The 15024-nt window shown below is 44.0% G+C and overlaps 1 protein-coding gene across 1 annotated transcript in view; it reads left to right on the top strand.

The window, feature by feature from the left end:
- Positions 1-15024, top strand: part of frmd3 (FERM domain containing 3) — a 318178-nt gene that overhangs the window by 114054 nt on the left and 189100 nt on the right. Inside the window, exon 2 of the mRNA XM_078567752.1 lies at positions 12724-12828. Coding sequence (XP_078423878.1) covers positions 12724-12828 — 105 coding nt within the window. The remainder of the gene's footprint in view (positions 1-12723; positions 12829-15024) is intronic.

The following is a 15024-nucleotide window of genomic DNA, read 5'->3' as shown; positions in this document are numbered from 1 at the left end:
GTATCCCCCAGAAAGTGAAGCCTAGTCTAATCTATATCTGTTCCTCACCGACGTGTGTGTCTCTGAGCTGGTGGAGGGTGTGTATGAGTGACAGTTCTTCCGGAGCTTCCCCTTTGGATGAAGTCTGGGGGCTCGGACTGGTGTTGGACTGGCTTGGGGGCCTCGATCTGCTGGTGCCTAGAAAATAGAAAATAGAGTTTCAGCTAATGAGCATGAGCTAGATAAGGCTGCATGTGACTCACTGTGAATGTCAGGATTTGATGAAGTGATGGAGCTGTGATCTGTACTAGGTTGGTGGAAGAGGCCGATCTCCCCTTCCCCACAAGAGTGATTCCTGTCTTCCCCAGCCAGTTCAGCTGCAGTCTCCTCAAACTCAGTGAGGGTGATGATGTCAGCCATCCCACCCTACGGTCTGTGCTCTCTCGTGCCTGTTGTGCGCCAGCTTGGCCAGTATGAAGAAGAAAGAAAGGCAGGTGATGAGAAGGGATGGAGCAGAGGTTGAGTGAGATGCATATCCCCTGTGTGTGGTGAGCCCTCCCCAGAAGGGCCAGAGGATGGAGTGTGAGCAACATGACAGATGGGATGGTGGTGATGTCACTCGGTGAGAGAACGAGTGTTGATATGTATCCCCCGCTAATGGCTGCGTGAGATCCCTGAAGAGAGTAGCCATTTGAGTGCATGATGCCGTGATGAGAGTTTGGTATTGGAGGGAGTTGAAAGATGACCCATCCGGGTGGAGCGGATGAGATAATTCGTCCTATTCCAGCACTGGGTGGTATTTCGGGTGTGGTTGGCAGCCGCTTTGACCTGCTCCGCGATGGCCTCCCAGGCTACATAGGTGAGGCTGCTGTGCTTTCTGCAGCCATCCCTGGGATAGAGAATGTGCCTTTGCACCTGCACCCCTCTGATCAAGGCCTGGAGGGCCTGGTGCATGAAGCGGGGTGCTGCCATCTTCTTCAGGCTCCCAGCCTTCTTCTTCTGGCTGCCAGATGTCTCTGGTGTGCTGGAGAGAGTGAGATTGTTGGAATGGCCTTTAAATATGGTGTCTGGACTTTCGAACCCGCCAGATGTCGGCAGCCAGACGAATCAGCTCCTGACCCGCCAGGTGATTCAGACCGACATGTGCCTTTGCATAATTAATGAGCCCCCAAGCGCAGAATCAGGTGCGGGCTCCCCTTCCAGACAGTGGGCTGGATGCTGCCAAAACTGCCCACCACCGCTTTCATCTCATTTATGGAAAATTTTGTCCACCGTTTCTGTTGGCTGGAGCGCTGCCTTAGAAATGTAAAGGTGCATTTCTTTAGAATTTGATTGTCAGCTATCACAGAGGGCATTAGCAGTTCTTTAAAGATAACAAGGTCCCTGCTAATTTCTGAAGGTTAAAAATTCCTCTGGTATGAGTCATGGCTGGTCAGGGTAAAGCCTTGCCCATTTTTAAAATAAAAATAATAAATTTATAAAGTAACCACGTTGACGTAGATATATATCATATTTATATATTTTCCTCCCTGTCTTCTGGCTGGGACATGCTTCCCCCATTGGAGAAAAATTAAATTAATTCCATTTCATTTCATTTTTTTTCTGTGGTCTTAGGGAGGAAGAATAGGAACTGCAGAAATATACGGGCATTCTCTCATTCATGCTGGCACATCAGACACAGTTAGCAGGGGAAATGGCAGTTCCCTATTGCATGGGCAAGTGTATTCGGTGCTAGAGTTCTGACTTCCCTCTGTTGGGGGTCAGGATTTCCAACCTCCTGATTAAGTATCCTCAAGAAAGGTCTTGGAGTTTAACAGGGTGGTTAGAACTCAGGGGGCGAGTGATGGTCATGCTGCTCTGGGTGATCTGCAGGGGAATGCTGGACGTCTCACTTTGTGGGTGCTAGGTCCTGGGATCATAGGGCTGAGCTGCTCTTGTCCAGCCTAGCTCCTGCCTGTCCACTTTGGTAACCTCTGGACTGAGGTGTTTGGACCCAGAGACTGGGGTTTGGCTGAGGGTCAGGAGAATGGGGTGTTTTAAAGGGACCTTGACTTCTTTAGGGGATTCCATTTTGGGGTCCAGCCCTGGCACTAGCACAACTGGAGAGTTCCAGTTTCCGGTGCTAGGTGCTTTTGGTTGGTACAGCAACAGGCGGGCAGGTGGCCCCTGGACTTGGGCCTGCATTTCTGGGCAGGGATGACAGGAAGATGGCCTTCTGGCAGGGACCTCTCCCGCATCCATACTGGATATGACTACAAGGCTGTAGCCTGGTGGAAGTTGTGGATCATTTTAAAGGGAGTGGTTAACTCTGTCCGTTCCTCTTGCAATTCTGCATGATGGTGGGTGAACATGGGGTCCAATCTGGTTGGGGTCCCTCTGTTGGTCAGTTGCATGATAGGTTCAGTGCCTTTTGGGACACTACTGCCCTCTGGGAGATGGTCAGCTCTTGCTTATCAATTAGCTTATCAACTGGATGAGGCATCACCCTCTCGCTTTCTGGGCCAATTTGGGAACTGTTCTGCTCCACATTTAAATTTGCCATAAAGTAGTCAGCGACATCAATCACTGGCTTCCTAGCTGGGGCCTTTGGCTTTGGCAGGTTGCTCTCCTAACACGTTCCATTTGCTCTGGAACACCACTGCCCTCGAATGGAAGTGCAGCTCCAGCTACCTTCCCTGGTTGCTTTTTGACTGGGGGAGGCTTCTCCCTCCCTATATGCTTATTGGTTTAAGAACTTCTTTTGTCCATATTTAATGCTGGAAAGAAGGGTCGCAATTTTCAACCCCCCCTGCGGCGGGTTCCTCTGTGGCGGGCCTGGCGAGTCATTGAAATCTCTGTTCACATCGGTGGGACTGGAAGGTCCCACCGGCCTGAGGGGCTGGAAAATTCCGGCTAATGTTTCTGCCAGCCATACTTCAAGAAAATCCTTAAACTTTTCCTTTCCGAGTTTAGTAACCTATCTTCTTTCAGGCTCTTTGGCTATCTGGGGCATCTCCCTCACTAGTTCTTCCCCTGCTTTAGGACTTTTCTGATCCCCATAATTTGGGGATTTTTGGGGCATCTATTTCAGATTCTATGGGCCTTCTCTGGACCCCGCTTAAGTCTACCGGCCTGGCTTCGGCCTTGCTACCTTCAAGCAGCTCTCGCTCAGGGTCTATGGGTGCTACCCGCCCTTTTTGGCCTCTGGACCTTCTTCAGCTTTTTACCCTTCTGCAGATTTCTCCTGCTTGGTCTTAGCCTCCTTTCTTTTGCTGGCTAGTATCAGGCTGCCAGCCAAATTGTCCTCAAGGAGGAAATCGATTCCTGCTACTGGTAGCTTAGGGACAATTCCTGCTGTAACAGGCCTGAAACAAGGTCACAATCTAGGTTCAAACTCGATGTAGATTTGGGCTGGTTTCTCACGAGCGTTCCGGAATTGCTGGCGGTATGCCTCTGGGAAGAACTCATAGACACTTAGAATGGCAGCCTTAGTCTGCTCATAATTTAGGGACACCTCAGAAGGCAGCATGGAGTAGACCTCTTGGGCCCCTTGAATTAAAAATGTCCAGATCTCTGATGACCATTTAAATTCACCTATTTTCTCAAAGGTGGTAAAAAATGACTTCACATCACTCTCTTCAAATTTGGGAAAGAATCTTGCATACTTGAGGGCCTCAGAGAGTGGTTCCGGGTTAGGGGGATAGGGCATGCTGCCGGGTAGAGAGAGATTTTCCCTTTCAGCAACTAGTTGTCTGCTCTCTCTCTCCCTTTGAGCTGCTAGCTCCATTTCCAATTTACGGAGCTGGAATTCTCTTTCCTTTTCTTGTTCCCTTGCTCCCTCTTCTCTTTCTCACTTTTCCTCTCTTGAAATTCCCTCTCTTTCTCTGTTTCCCTCTCTTGAGCTTCCCTCTGATTCTCTCTTTCCCTCTCCTTACATTCTAGCTCCAATTTAAGCTTTTCCAGCTCAAAATTGCCCAGGGAAGGTGATTCGGAATCATGATTATCCTCTTCATCTGATTGCTCTACTGGTAATGTCAGACCCAGATGTTCTGCCAACATCAGGATTAGTTCCTTTCTTTTGATTTTGCTGGGCACTTTGAACTGTATCTCCCTAGCTACAGCTATCAATTGATCTGCGGTAAGGGTCACCAAACTTTCCCCACTTAAATTCTCTTCCTGAGCAAACATTTGGCATCAAATGTTGCCATTTCCAGTGTTAGGGCAATGAATTTGCTGTGGTAATTTACTTGTCTTAAAATTAGTTTCAGCCATGGAATTTTACCTCTTTTGGCTTCCAATTGACTTTTTTAAAAATCTCTAATTTGGCTCGTCTCTTAACTAGGACTTGGGTCAAATTCAAATTGGTTCAATCCTGGATGTGAGCTCCCAATTTCTGTTACGTTAAGGAGGGGGATTAATTTAAACATCCCTCAGTTCTCCTCTCACTATCCGTCTGTAAACAGAAAGGTGTTTTCGATTTCTGATTTCCCCCTTTATAAGTCGTTGCATGTTTTCCCCAACCCTTCAGTTTGGAGTGATCCAATCCTCTATTAATAATCCCACAGCAAACTTGAGATAAAGTAGAATAAGAGGGTTGGTTTACTTTACAAACACACAAATGCAGGAAAGGGGTTTCACAACGTCTGCCTCTTTTTTGCACTCATACAATAAAAGAGGGATAAGGGAAAGAACGGGGTTCAGGGCAAAGGCCATGATAAAAATAAGAGTTATGGTTTCACGTGAGTGCAGAGTCCAGAATCAAAAGTCCAGTGGCGTATTCCTTCAGTGGTTAGCAGGCTGAAACTGATGCAGGCTGATCTGTCCTTCCCAGAAGCAAGGACTTCAATGATGGGAGAAGGTGCTTAGAGATGAATTAGCCTTGAAGGCATAGAAACAAAAGTTCCAATGTTCCAGTAGTTTGCAGTGTAGACGAGGGCCAGGCACTTCACCTGGACAGAGCTCTTTCTGCTGCTACCTGTTAGATGTTAAAATGGTAGACTGCCTGGGTTCAGTTCCATTCGACAATATTATAAGCTCTAGCAGCTTGGGGAAGGTCATGTGACATACCTCCCACATCTTCTCCAGGGTGTTGGACAAATGATGTATTTTCCTAGGTCTGGAATCTTGGAAGTGTTAAAAAGAGGAGTCAGGTTCCTTTTGCCCTTTGCAGACCTACCGTGTCCGTTGGTTAGAGCTCTGCCGTAGAAATGTAAAGGGGGTGGGTGCATTTCTTTGAAATTTGATTGTTGGCTGTCACAGAGGGCATCAGCACCTCTTTAAAGATAATGAGCTCCCTGCTGATTTCTGAAGGTTAGAAATTCCTCTGGTATGAGTCATAGCTAGTCAGGTTAAAGTCTGTCCATTTTTAAAATAAATTAATTATTTCATAAAGTACTTAGGTTGACGTAGATATATATATGCATCTACAAATATATATATCTACATCAACCTAAGTTTAATGTGTATTTATGTTCTGCCATAATACAGTGTGAATACTTATATTGTTTCTTTTGAGCTTTGTTAACATTCTGTTTTAGTTTTTGCAATCAATTTTAAATCAGAATGTAATAATCACACCACTCAGTTAGCACCACTACTAATTGGAAGACATCCTTTATAAACCTTTAAGAGTCAAGGACAGACCACAAAAACATATGATTCAAATGGATTGATAGGCATGGAGCTGTGGCTGGATTTTGATTTATTCATTCACGGGATGTGGGCTTCGCTGGCTGGGCCAGCATTTGTTGCTTGCCCATCCCTAGCTGCCTTTGAGAAGCCTTCTTGAGCTGCTTTCTTGAACCGCTGCAGTCCATGTGGTGTAGGTACACCCAGAGTGCTGTTAGGAAGGGAGTTCCAGGATTTTTACCCAGCGACAGTAAAGGAACGGCGATCTATTTCCAAGTTGGGATGGTGAGTGACTTGGAGGGGAACTTCCAGGTGGTGATGTTCCCATCTATCTGCTGCCTTTGTCCTTCTAGATGGTAGTGGTCGTGGGTTTGGAAGGTGCTGTCTAAGTAGCCTTGGTGAATTGATAAGTGGATTGAATATGTTTAAGGCAATTATATAATCTTTATCAAATACAATTGAAACTCCTTTTGTTTTTTCTCATGCATTGATTTCTAGTATGCCTATATACTTTAGCTGCAATGTCTTAATGTAATAAGCACTCACCATATCAATGGCAAACAGCAAACAGAAACTACATACATAAAAAATGTATTGACAGCTTCCGTTCCATTTCCCAAACCCAACCATGATTGGGTTCCCCTTGTCCTCACCTTCCATCTTTAAGTTTAAGTTTAATTTGTACTTCTGTATTTTTGTGTTAAGAAATGTGGGGAACTTGAGTTTTGGTTTCACTTTAAAAAATGCTTTCATTTTAATTAGGTTTTATGACTCTTGAAGGGAAGTTAAAACAAACAAAAGGTAGAAAAGCTGAGCTGTTGCCTAGCAACAGGAGACCCACACAGGGAGACAGGGAGAAACAGAAAAGCAGTTTGAATTAAGTTGGTGATTACGTTCTAAGGTGGAGGAAGCATTTTAAGTCTGTCTCTAGCTGGACATATTAGCAGATTGTTGAGGAAAATAAGTCTAAGAATCTTAGACGAGTTGCTCTGAAGTTAAAGTAACAGCGAATGTCAAGTGAGTTTTGGATCTCAAGGGAGATACCAAGTTGTCAGCAGTCCACTGAGAGAGGGAAATGCAGGGAGCAGGTCCTAAAGTAAAAAAGAGAAAGGCCCCAAGAAGCTCCCTAAGCTAGGTCAAAGGACAAGGATAGGAATCTAGAAAAAGGCCCTGTTCAGTGGAAGTGAAAGTAAGGAGCAGAAAGGAGGGCTCCAAGCTTAAACGAAGAAAGCTGCAGGATGCTGACTTAAAGCAAAATAAACTTGCGAGAAGCCAGAAGATCCAAGGAGATAGCCGAAGGTCTATAATTCTTTACTATGGGCGTGTGAAACAGTGGTGTTGTGTTGGCATGGCTGAGTATCTGAGAGAGAGCGCAGGAAGGCAAAGCTTGAATGCATATAGTGATCCAGGGGAGAGGAACAACGGAAGGACAGTTTGAAACGCTGGAGGTGGAATTTTGTGGAAGGTGTCCAAGGGAGTAAGGAGAAAGGCAGGAGAGAGAAAGGGAGTGAGATAAGGTAAGAGAAAGAGAATTGGAAATGTGAAAACTTGACTTCCAGAGAGAGAAATTAGCAATGGAGGAAAGAGAGAAGGAATAAGAAAGGGAAAAGGCTGGATTTTAAAAAAGAGGCCTCAGATGCTGAGTAAGGTTCTGACGATCAAAAACCTCCAACCTAAAGCCTGGTGGGCAATGGTTAAATTTGTGCAAGCTCTCCCAAAGTTTAAGGAAAAAGGTGTTGAAGCATTTTTTATTTTGTTTGATAAGGTAGCTAAGCAAAGAAGTGGCCAAAAGAAATCTAGACATTGCTCTTACAGAGTAAATTGGTGGGAGAGCACATGAGGTTTATGCATCGTTGTCAGAAGAGTTTTCTGTGGATTATGATGCAGTGAAAAAGGCTATCCATAGTGCATATGAGTTAGTCCCTGAGGCATACAGGCAGAAATTTCAGAATATAAGGAACCAGCCTGGGCAGACCTATATTGAGTTTGAGAGGGTAAAGCAAAGTAATTTTGACCATTGGGTGTGGATATTAAAGGCAGAGACAACATATGAAGCTCTCAGGGAAATAATTCTCTTGGAAGAATTTAAAGACTCGGTTCCTCCTGTAGTTAGAAACCATGTTGAAGACCAGGGGTTGAAACAGCTAAACAGGCAGCAGAGATGGATGACGACTATGAGCTGATCCATAAATCTAAACCCTTTTTCCATTACCCCCACAAACCCGAGAAAGATAGAAGTTCTGAAGGTGAAAGGAAGGCAAGTGGCCAGGGAAGAGTTGGAAATTCCCTGGAAATTTCTCCTCATACCAGAAAGGAAGTGAGATTCAAAGGCCTAAGTGCTTTCATTGTTACAAGGTGGGACATGTTCGAGCAGATTGCTGGAAACTAAATGGTAGAACTATTACAGTAGTAGGAATCCTCAGGAAAGGTTGCATCAGAAAAGGACATGGTTGTTAAAACTGTAGCAGTGGTACAGGTGAAATATGTTCCCTCAGAACCTTCAGGAAAGGGGATATGGTACAGGATAGTCCAGAGAATTCTTCTTTGATTATTGGTGAAGGAAGTCAGGCAATAGAGGTTCTAAAGTTTTGTTTCGAAGGGAGAAGTGTTTCCTTATTCCTCCAACAAAATAAGTAAACAGATCAAAATTTTGAGAGAGAGATACTAGGGCAGATCAATCATTGATGGTGGCTGATGATACAATTTGTGTTCTGGGCAGTTTTATGAAGGAAGAAGTATTAATAATGGGTATTAATGGAATTTATGAACCTGTTTCTTTGTGTAAAGTCACTTTGTAATTGGAATTGTTATGGTGGGAATTATTCCTAGATCACCTATTGAAGGGGTGGATTTTATTCTGGGTAATGATTTGGCTAGTGGAGACAGTAAAGTGGCAACAACTATATTGCAATATATGGTTGATTGTGCTGATCCTAAGCAACTTCAGGAAACTACTGTGGGCAAAATTGAAACACTTATTGCCAATAACAAGCAATTGAACGATAACCTGATTAATGTAGAAAACCAACTTTCATGTGTAAAAGTGGAGCTTGCTAATGAAGAATGAGAATTGGTGACAGCAATTGAGAATCAGTCGTGGAAAATGGAACACTTGACTGAGGACTTGAAATGTCTAAATGTTAAACTTGTAGAAGCAAACTTAACAAAGGTCAAGCTATAGTTAAAACTTGATGAACTTCAAGCATCAGTAGTCTCTATGAACTATCATGGAAAATGCCTTGAACAGAAAAAAGAATTACTGGTGAATCAGAACAATTGGTTAAGTGCCGATTTAAAAACCAAAATTAGTGAGCTGTTAGAACATTGTCATAAAAAGAGTAATGAGGTTCTTGAATGTGTGGCATGGAGTGTCACTGTTCTGAAGTTGCACCTGTGAATAATAATTTCTTGCCAAATTGTGGTCCAGTTGAGCAAAGAACTGATCCAAGTAACATTCTTGATGTATCAACTTCAGTAATGGACAATATGAAAACAACTGAAGTGCCTATAGAATAGGAAACTAAGAATTGTCAACAAAAAGGACTGAAAATGCAATATGACCCTTCCAGGTCAATGGCTGGAGGTTTCCAGAAAAATCGCAAGAAGCCCTCTAAGCTAGGTCAAAGGACAAGGACAGGAATCTGGAACAAGACCCTGTTCAGTGGAAGTGAAAGTAAGGAGCAGAGAAGAAGGTTCCAACCTTAAAGGGAGAAAGCTGCAGGATGCAGACTTAAACAAAATAGGCTAGCGAGAAACCAGAAGATCCAAGGAGACAGCCGAAGGTCTGTAATTCTTTACTATGGGTATGTGAAGCAATGGTGTTCTGTTGGCATGGCTGAGTATCTGAGAGAGGGCGCATGGAAGGCAAAGCTTGAATGCAGGTGGTGACCCTGGAGAAAGGAACAACAGAAGGAGAGCTTGAAACCCTGGAGGTGGACCCTTGTGGAAGGCATTGAAGAAAGTGTCATTTGAAAGTAGGTTCCAAAGCGGATTCTTTGAGCGTGGAGATTGGAAACCCTCAGGAGAAAGATGGAGTTCAGTGTGACTGGTTGGCTCAGGGTGTGACAGATGTCTGGGGAAGTTGATGAGAGATCCATAGCATCTGTTTGGGATGGCATCTGTCACTTGATTTCAGAGCGTGGTGTGCCTGACCACAGATCGCCTATTGGTTTACATGGACTGTGTACTTACTGTGATCATGATCACGTTCATCAGCTGACCCCGTGACTCAGTTCAGTCGCCACACTCCATATTTCTAAACAAAAAATAAAAGTTAGAATCTATCAAACTGGGTTCCACCCTGGCGTCTGGCTTGTCCAGTAGTAACATCAGCTGGGATCATAACAAGAGTAATACCACCACCAAACCTATCCTTTCCTCTTCTCCACTTTCAGCGTTCCAAAGGGAGCATTCTCTCCGTGACACTCTGGTTCACCTTCTAATTACCCCAACATCCCTTCCCCTTCCCAATGCATCTCCCCATGTAAGTGCAGGAGATGTAACACCTGCCCTTTTACCTCTTTCCTTCCCATTGTCCAGGGGAAACAGCAAATTACTTGTACTTCTTTCAACAAATATACTCCATTTGCTGCTCACAATGCAGCCTCCTTTACAATGGGGAGACCAAACACACATTGGGTGACTGTTTTGGAGAACACCCCCGTTCAGTTCACAAGCATGACCCCAAGCTTCTGATCGCCTGCCATTTTAATGCTCTGACTACTCCCACTCTGACCATTTTGTTCTCACTCTCCTACACTGTTTAGTCAAGCTCAAGGAGCAGCATCTCATCATTTGATTAGGCCCTTTACAGCCTTTTGGACTAAACATTAAGTTGAACAATTTTCTGTCCCCAGTTCTGTGGACAACAAATATTGGTAATGTTTCTGCTATTTTTTTATTCGTTCATGGGATGTGAGCGTCACTGGCTAGGCCAGCATTTATTACCCATCCTTAATTGTCCTTGTTCGAAGGGCATTTAAAAGTCACATGTAGGCCAGATCAGGAAGGATGGCAGATTTCCTTCCCTGAAGGATATTAGTGAACCAGATGGGGTTTTATGGTCATCATCAGTCTTTTAATTCCAGATTTTTATTGAATTCAACTTTCACCATCTGCCATGGTGGGATTCAAACCTGGGTCCCCAGAGCATTACCATAGATCTCTAGGACACTAGTCCAGTGACAATACCACTACACCACCAGCTACTCCTCCAAATTTTCATTTAAACCTCATCTTGACTGTCTTTACCTGTTGACCTATCTTTACCTGTCCCATTACCATTCCCTTTTTCCTTAGTAACATCATTCGTTTTGTCACCTGGGCCCAAATTTTCTTTCCTGACGCAGGTAGCGTGAATTGGGAAATTTCCCAGCTCGCTGCGCGCACCTTGGGAGAAACTCCCCCAAATGGCGGGATCTTCATTTTTGGGGTTGGGTCAGGATAGAGCCTGGCTTGCTGCCCCCAGATGCAGATTGGAGGCAACCACAGGGGCTGCTGCTGCCCATTTTGGTTCTCTGGGACTTCATCCCAGTTAGTTGCTCAAATTTTATGCTCTCTAGTCCTTACCCCTCACACTGCCTCCTCATGCCCCCAGCTACTCCTCTTGCCCCATCCATGCAAACTCATGCCCTCCCAACCACACCCATGGCCACTCATACACTCCAATGCTAACTCTTACCAACCCATTCCAACCCCACCACCCTTGGCCATACACTGTCCATGCCAACTCACCCAGTATTCACCATGGGTAGAGCTCAGGAGCCATGTTGAGGTGAAATAAAATAAAGGTTAAATATCTATTAAAGCCTTCACTGTAAAAAAAAAATCCATTCATGGAAGGCAATTCAAAATATTTCACATATCAAGTGCTTAATCCCCTATAAAAACAAACTCCTATTTTTAACCCCACTTCAAAGACAGCTAATTATTTAAAAACCTTTTTGAGCTATTAATCAAACAGTGAATTTCGAGCCTCCCTGCTGAGTTAGTTATAGGTTCTGGAAAGCAGCCAAGCATTCATAAAGAGTCCTTAGGGCTATATCAACAAACAGCTATTGTAACTGTTGGAATAGACTTTTTCTTTACCTCTCACCTATACAGGCAGGCTTTTTTGATTTTTAAAGGGCTGAGGATTTAAATAACTTCACAGCTTCATAGTTCAACAGGCTTTATCTGCTCTTCAGGAGCATTTATGTCTCTAAAAATTTGTAACTCGCACACTGTGGTTAAGATATTTACTACAGTGAAAATGGGGTCTGTTCGAATTCAACGCTAAGTTCAAATGGCCCTGCTGAGTTTGGGTTTCTCTCATGTGTGAGTTATGCTCCACCCCCTTTTCCCAACTGGGGAAAATGGGATTTGTCTGAAATGGGGGTGGGAATTCCGAATCCTAGTCATGCCCACTCTTTTGGGAGGTCTGCGGAGTCTCCATGCTTTAACCAAACTCCGGGTAATCTCTCGTGCCTTTCTCCCCTTCTCCCTTTCTCTGCTTCTCTACTTGCTCATAATCTATTACATCTCTAATCTCATCATTTGAGATGGTCATCAACCTGAAATATTAACTTTGTTCATCTCTCCACGAATGCTGCCAGGTCGGCTGAGTTTTTCTAGCATTTTCTGCTTTTATTTCAGGTTTCTAGCATCCACAGTATTTTGCTTTTGTGTTTGGAGAAACAACATACAATTCATTCAGAAGCATGCCTAAAATTGCTGCTCAGTCTCTAAACAGATGAATAGCAAATATAAGTCTTCAAAAATGTTGAATGATCGCTTAAATGAAATAATATTTTTGCCATTGAACAGTCATTAAATTGTGCTCTTCATTCACATCCTCAGTCGATGTTCAAATTATTTAATTTTAACCCAGGTGAAAATAGCTCGAAGCTACTTATCCAGTCATTGAGTGAAAAATAATTTTGGTCAAAATTTCAGCATATTATTTAATATGTTAGCAATATGCTAGTTGTATCAAACCATTTATGGAATCTTTCATTGACAGGAAATAATCTCATGGCCTACAGGAGACCAGAAAGATCTAACTCGAAATGCAAATTTAACAAATGAATAATATGTTGACCATGAAAGCACCACATTAATATTAATTTGAGGGGGACTTTATTCTCTTTGTTTTTGCAGAGAGACACCAAAGGTCAATTCCTCATTGATCACGTCTGCAACCATTTCAGCTTGTTGGAGAAGGATTACTTTGGTATTAGATACGTTGATCCAGAGAAACAAAGGGTATGTATTAGTGGATTTATATTCCTATGGAAAAAAGCTCTTTTATGTTCTCATTTTTCCCTTCCCCTTCTGAACATGTGGATTCGTACTGTGGTATTATGACATGGACACTGCTAACAATCTGGTACCAAGCCTTTGTCTAATCCTCACTTGCGGACATAAACAGTGAACATCAGCTGGCCATTAGATCATCATTGAACCCATCAGTCAAAGAACAAAGAAAAGTACAGCACAGGAACAGGCCCTTCGGCCCTCCAAGCCTGTGTCGATCATATTGCCCGTCAACTAAAACATTTTGCACTTCCGGGGTCCGTATCCCTCTATTCCGATCCTATTCGTGTATTTGTCAAGCTGCCTCTTAAACACCACTATTGTACCTGCTTCCACCACCATCTCTGGCAGCAAATTCCAGACACTCACTACCCTCTGCGTAAAAAACTTGCCCCGCACATCTCCTCTATAGTTTTCTCCTCTCACCTTAAATCTATGTCCCCTAGTAATTGACTCTCCACCCTGGGAAAAAGCTTCTGACTATCTACTCTGTCCATGCCACTCATAATTTTGTAAACTTCTATCAAGTTGCCCCTCAATCTCCATCGCTCTAGTGAGAACAATCCGAGTTTCTCCAACCTCTCCTCATAGCTAATAACCACCAGACCAGGCAGCATCCTGGTAAACCTCCTCTGCACCCTCTCCAATGCCTCCATATCCTTCTGGTAATGTGGCGACCAGAATTGCACGCAATATTCCAAGTGTGGCCTAACCAAGGTTCTATACAGCTGCAGCATGAGCTTTTATACTCAATACCCCTGCCAATGAAGGCAAGCGTGCCATATGCTTTCCTGACTACCTTATCCACCTGCGTTGCCACTTTCAGTGACCTGTGGACCTGTACATCCAGATCCCTCTGCCCATCAATGCACTTAAGGGTTCTGCCATTTACTGTATAATTCCTGCCTGTATTAGACCTTCCAAAATGCATTACCTCGCATTTGTCCGGATTAAACTCCATCTGCCATTTCTCCGCCTAAGTCTCCAACCGATCTACATCCCGTTGTATCCTTTGACAATCCTCTTCACTATCTGCAACTCCTCCAACCTTAGTGTCATCTGCAAACTTACTAATTAGCCCAGTTACATTTTCCTCCAAATCATTTATGTATACTACAAACAGCAAAGATCCCAGCACTGATCCCTGTGGAACTCCACTAGTCACAGCTCTCCATTCAGAAAAGCACCCTTCCACTGCTACCCTCTGTCTTCTATGACCAAGACAATTCTGTATCCATCTTGCCAGCTCACCTCTGATCCTGTGCGAATTTACCTTCTGTACCAGTCTGCCATGAGGGACCTTGTCAAAGGCCTTACTGAAATCCATGTATATAACATCCACTGCCCTTCCATCATTGATCATCTTTGTCACTCCTTCGAAAAACTCGATCAAGTTAGTGAGACACGACCTCTCCTTCACAAAACCATGCTGCCTCTCACTAATACGCCCATTTGCTTCCAAATGGTAGTAAATCCTGTCACGAAGAATCTTCTCCAATAATTTCCCTACCACTGACGTAAGGCTCACCAGCCTGTAATTTCCTGGATTATCCCTGCTACCCTTCTTAAACAATGGAACAATATTGGCCATTCTCCAGTCCTCTGGGACCTCGTCCGTAGCCAGTGAGGATACAAAGATTTCTGTCAAGGCCCCCAGAAATCTCCTCCCTTGCCCCCCTCAGTACTCTGGGGTAGATCCCATCTGGCCCTGGGGACTTATCCACCTTAATATTCTTCAAGACGCCTAACACCTCTTTTTTGTTCTCAACATGATCCAGGCTGTCTTCACACTCTTCCCTAGACAAATCGACCGCTAAGTCCTCCTTTTTGGTGAATACTGATGAGAAGTATTCATTTAGCATCTCTCCCTTTTCTTCTGGCTCCACACACAGATTCCCACCTCTGTCCCTGAGTGGGCCTACCCTTTCCCTGGCTACCCTCTTGCTTTTTACATGTGTATTAAAGGCCTTGGGGTTTTCCTTAATCCTGGTTGCCAGTGACTTTTCATGACCCCTTTTAGCCCTCCTGACTCCTTGCTTAAGTTTCTTGCTATTTTCTTTATATTCTCCACGGGCTTTATCTGTTCCCAGCCTTCTAGCCCTTACGAATGCTTCCCTTTTCTTTTTGACTAATAAGTTCTTGCTC

Source organism: Cetorhinus maximus, chromosome 2, assembly GCF_964194155.1.
Source record: "Cetorhinus maximus chromosome 2, sCetMax3.hap1.1, whole genome shotgun sequence".
NCBI lineage: Eukaryota > Metazoa > Chordata > Chondrichthyes > Lamniformes > Cetorhinidae > Cetorhinus > Cetorhinus maximus.
The sequence above is the reverse complement of the archived record's forward strand: the minus strand, read 5'-3'. Positions and strand labels throughout refer to the sequence as shown.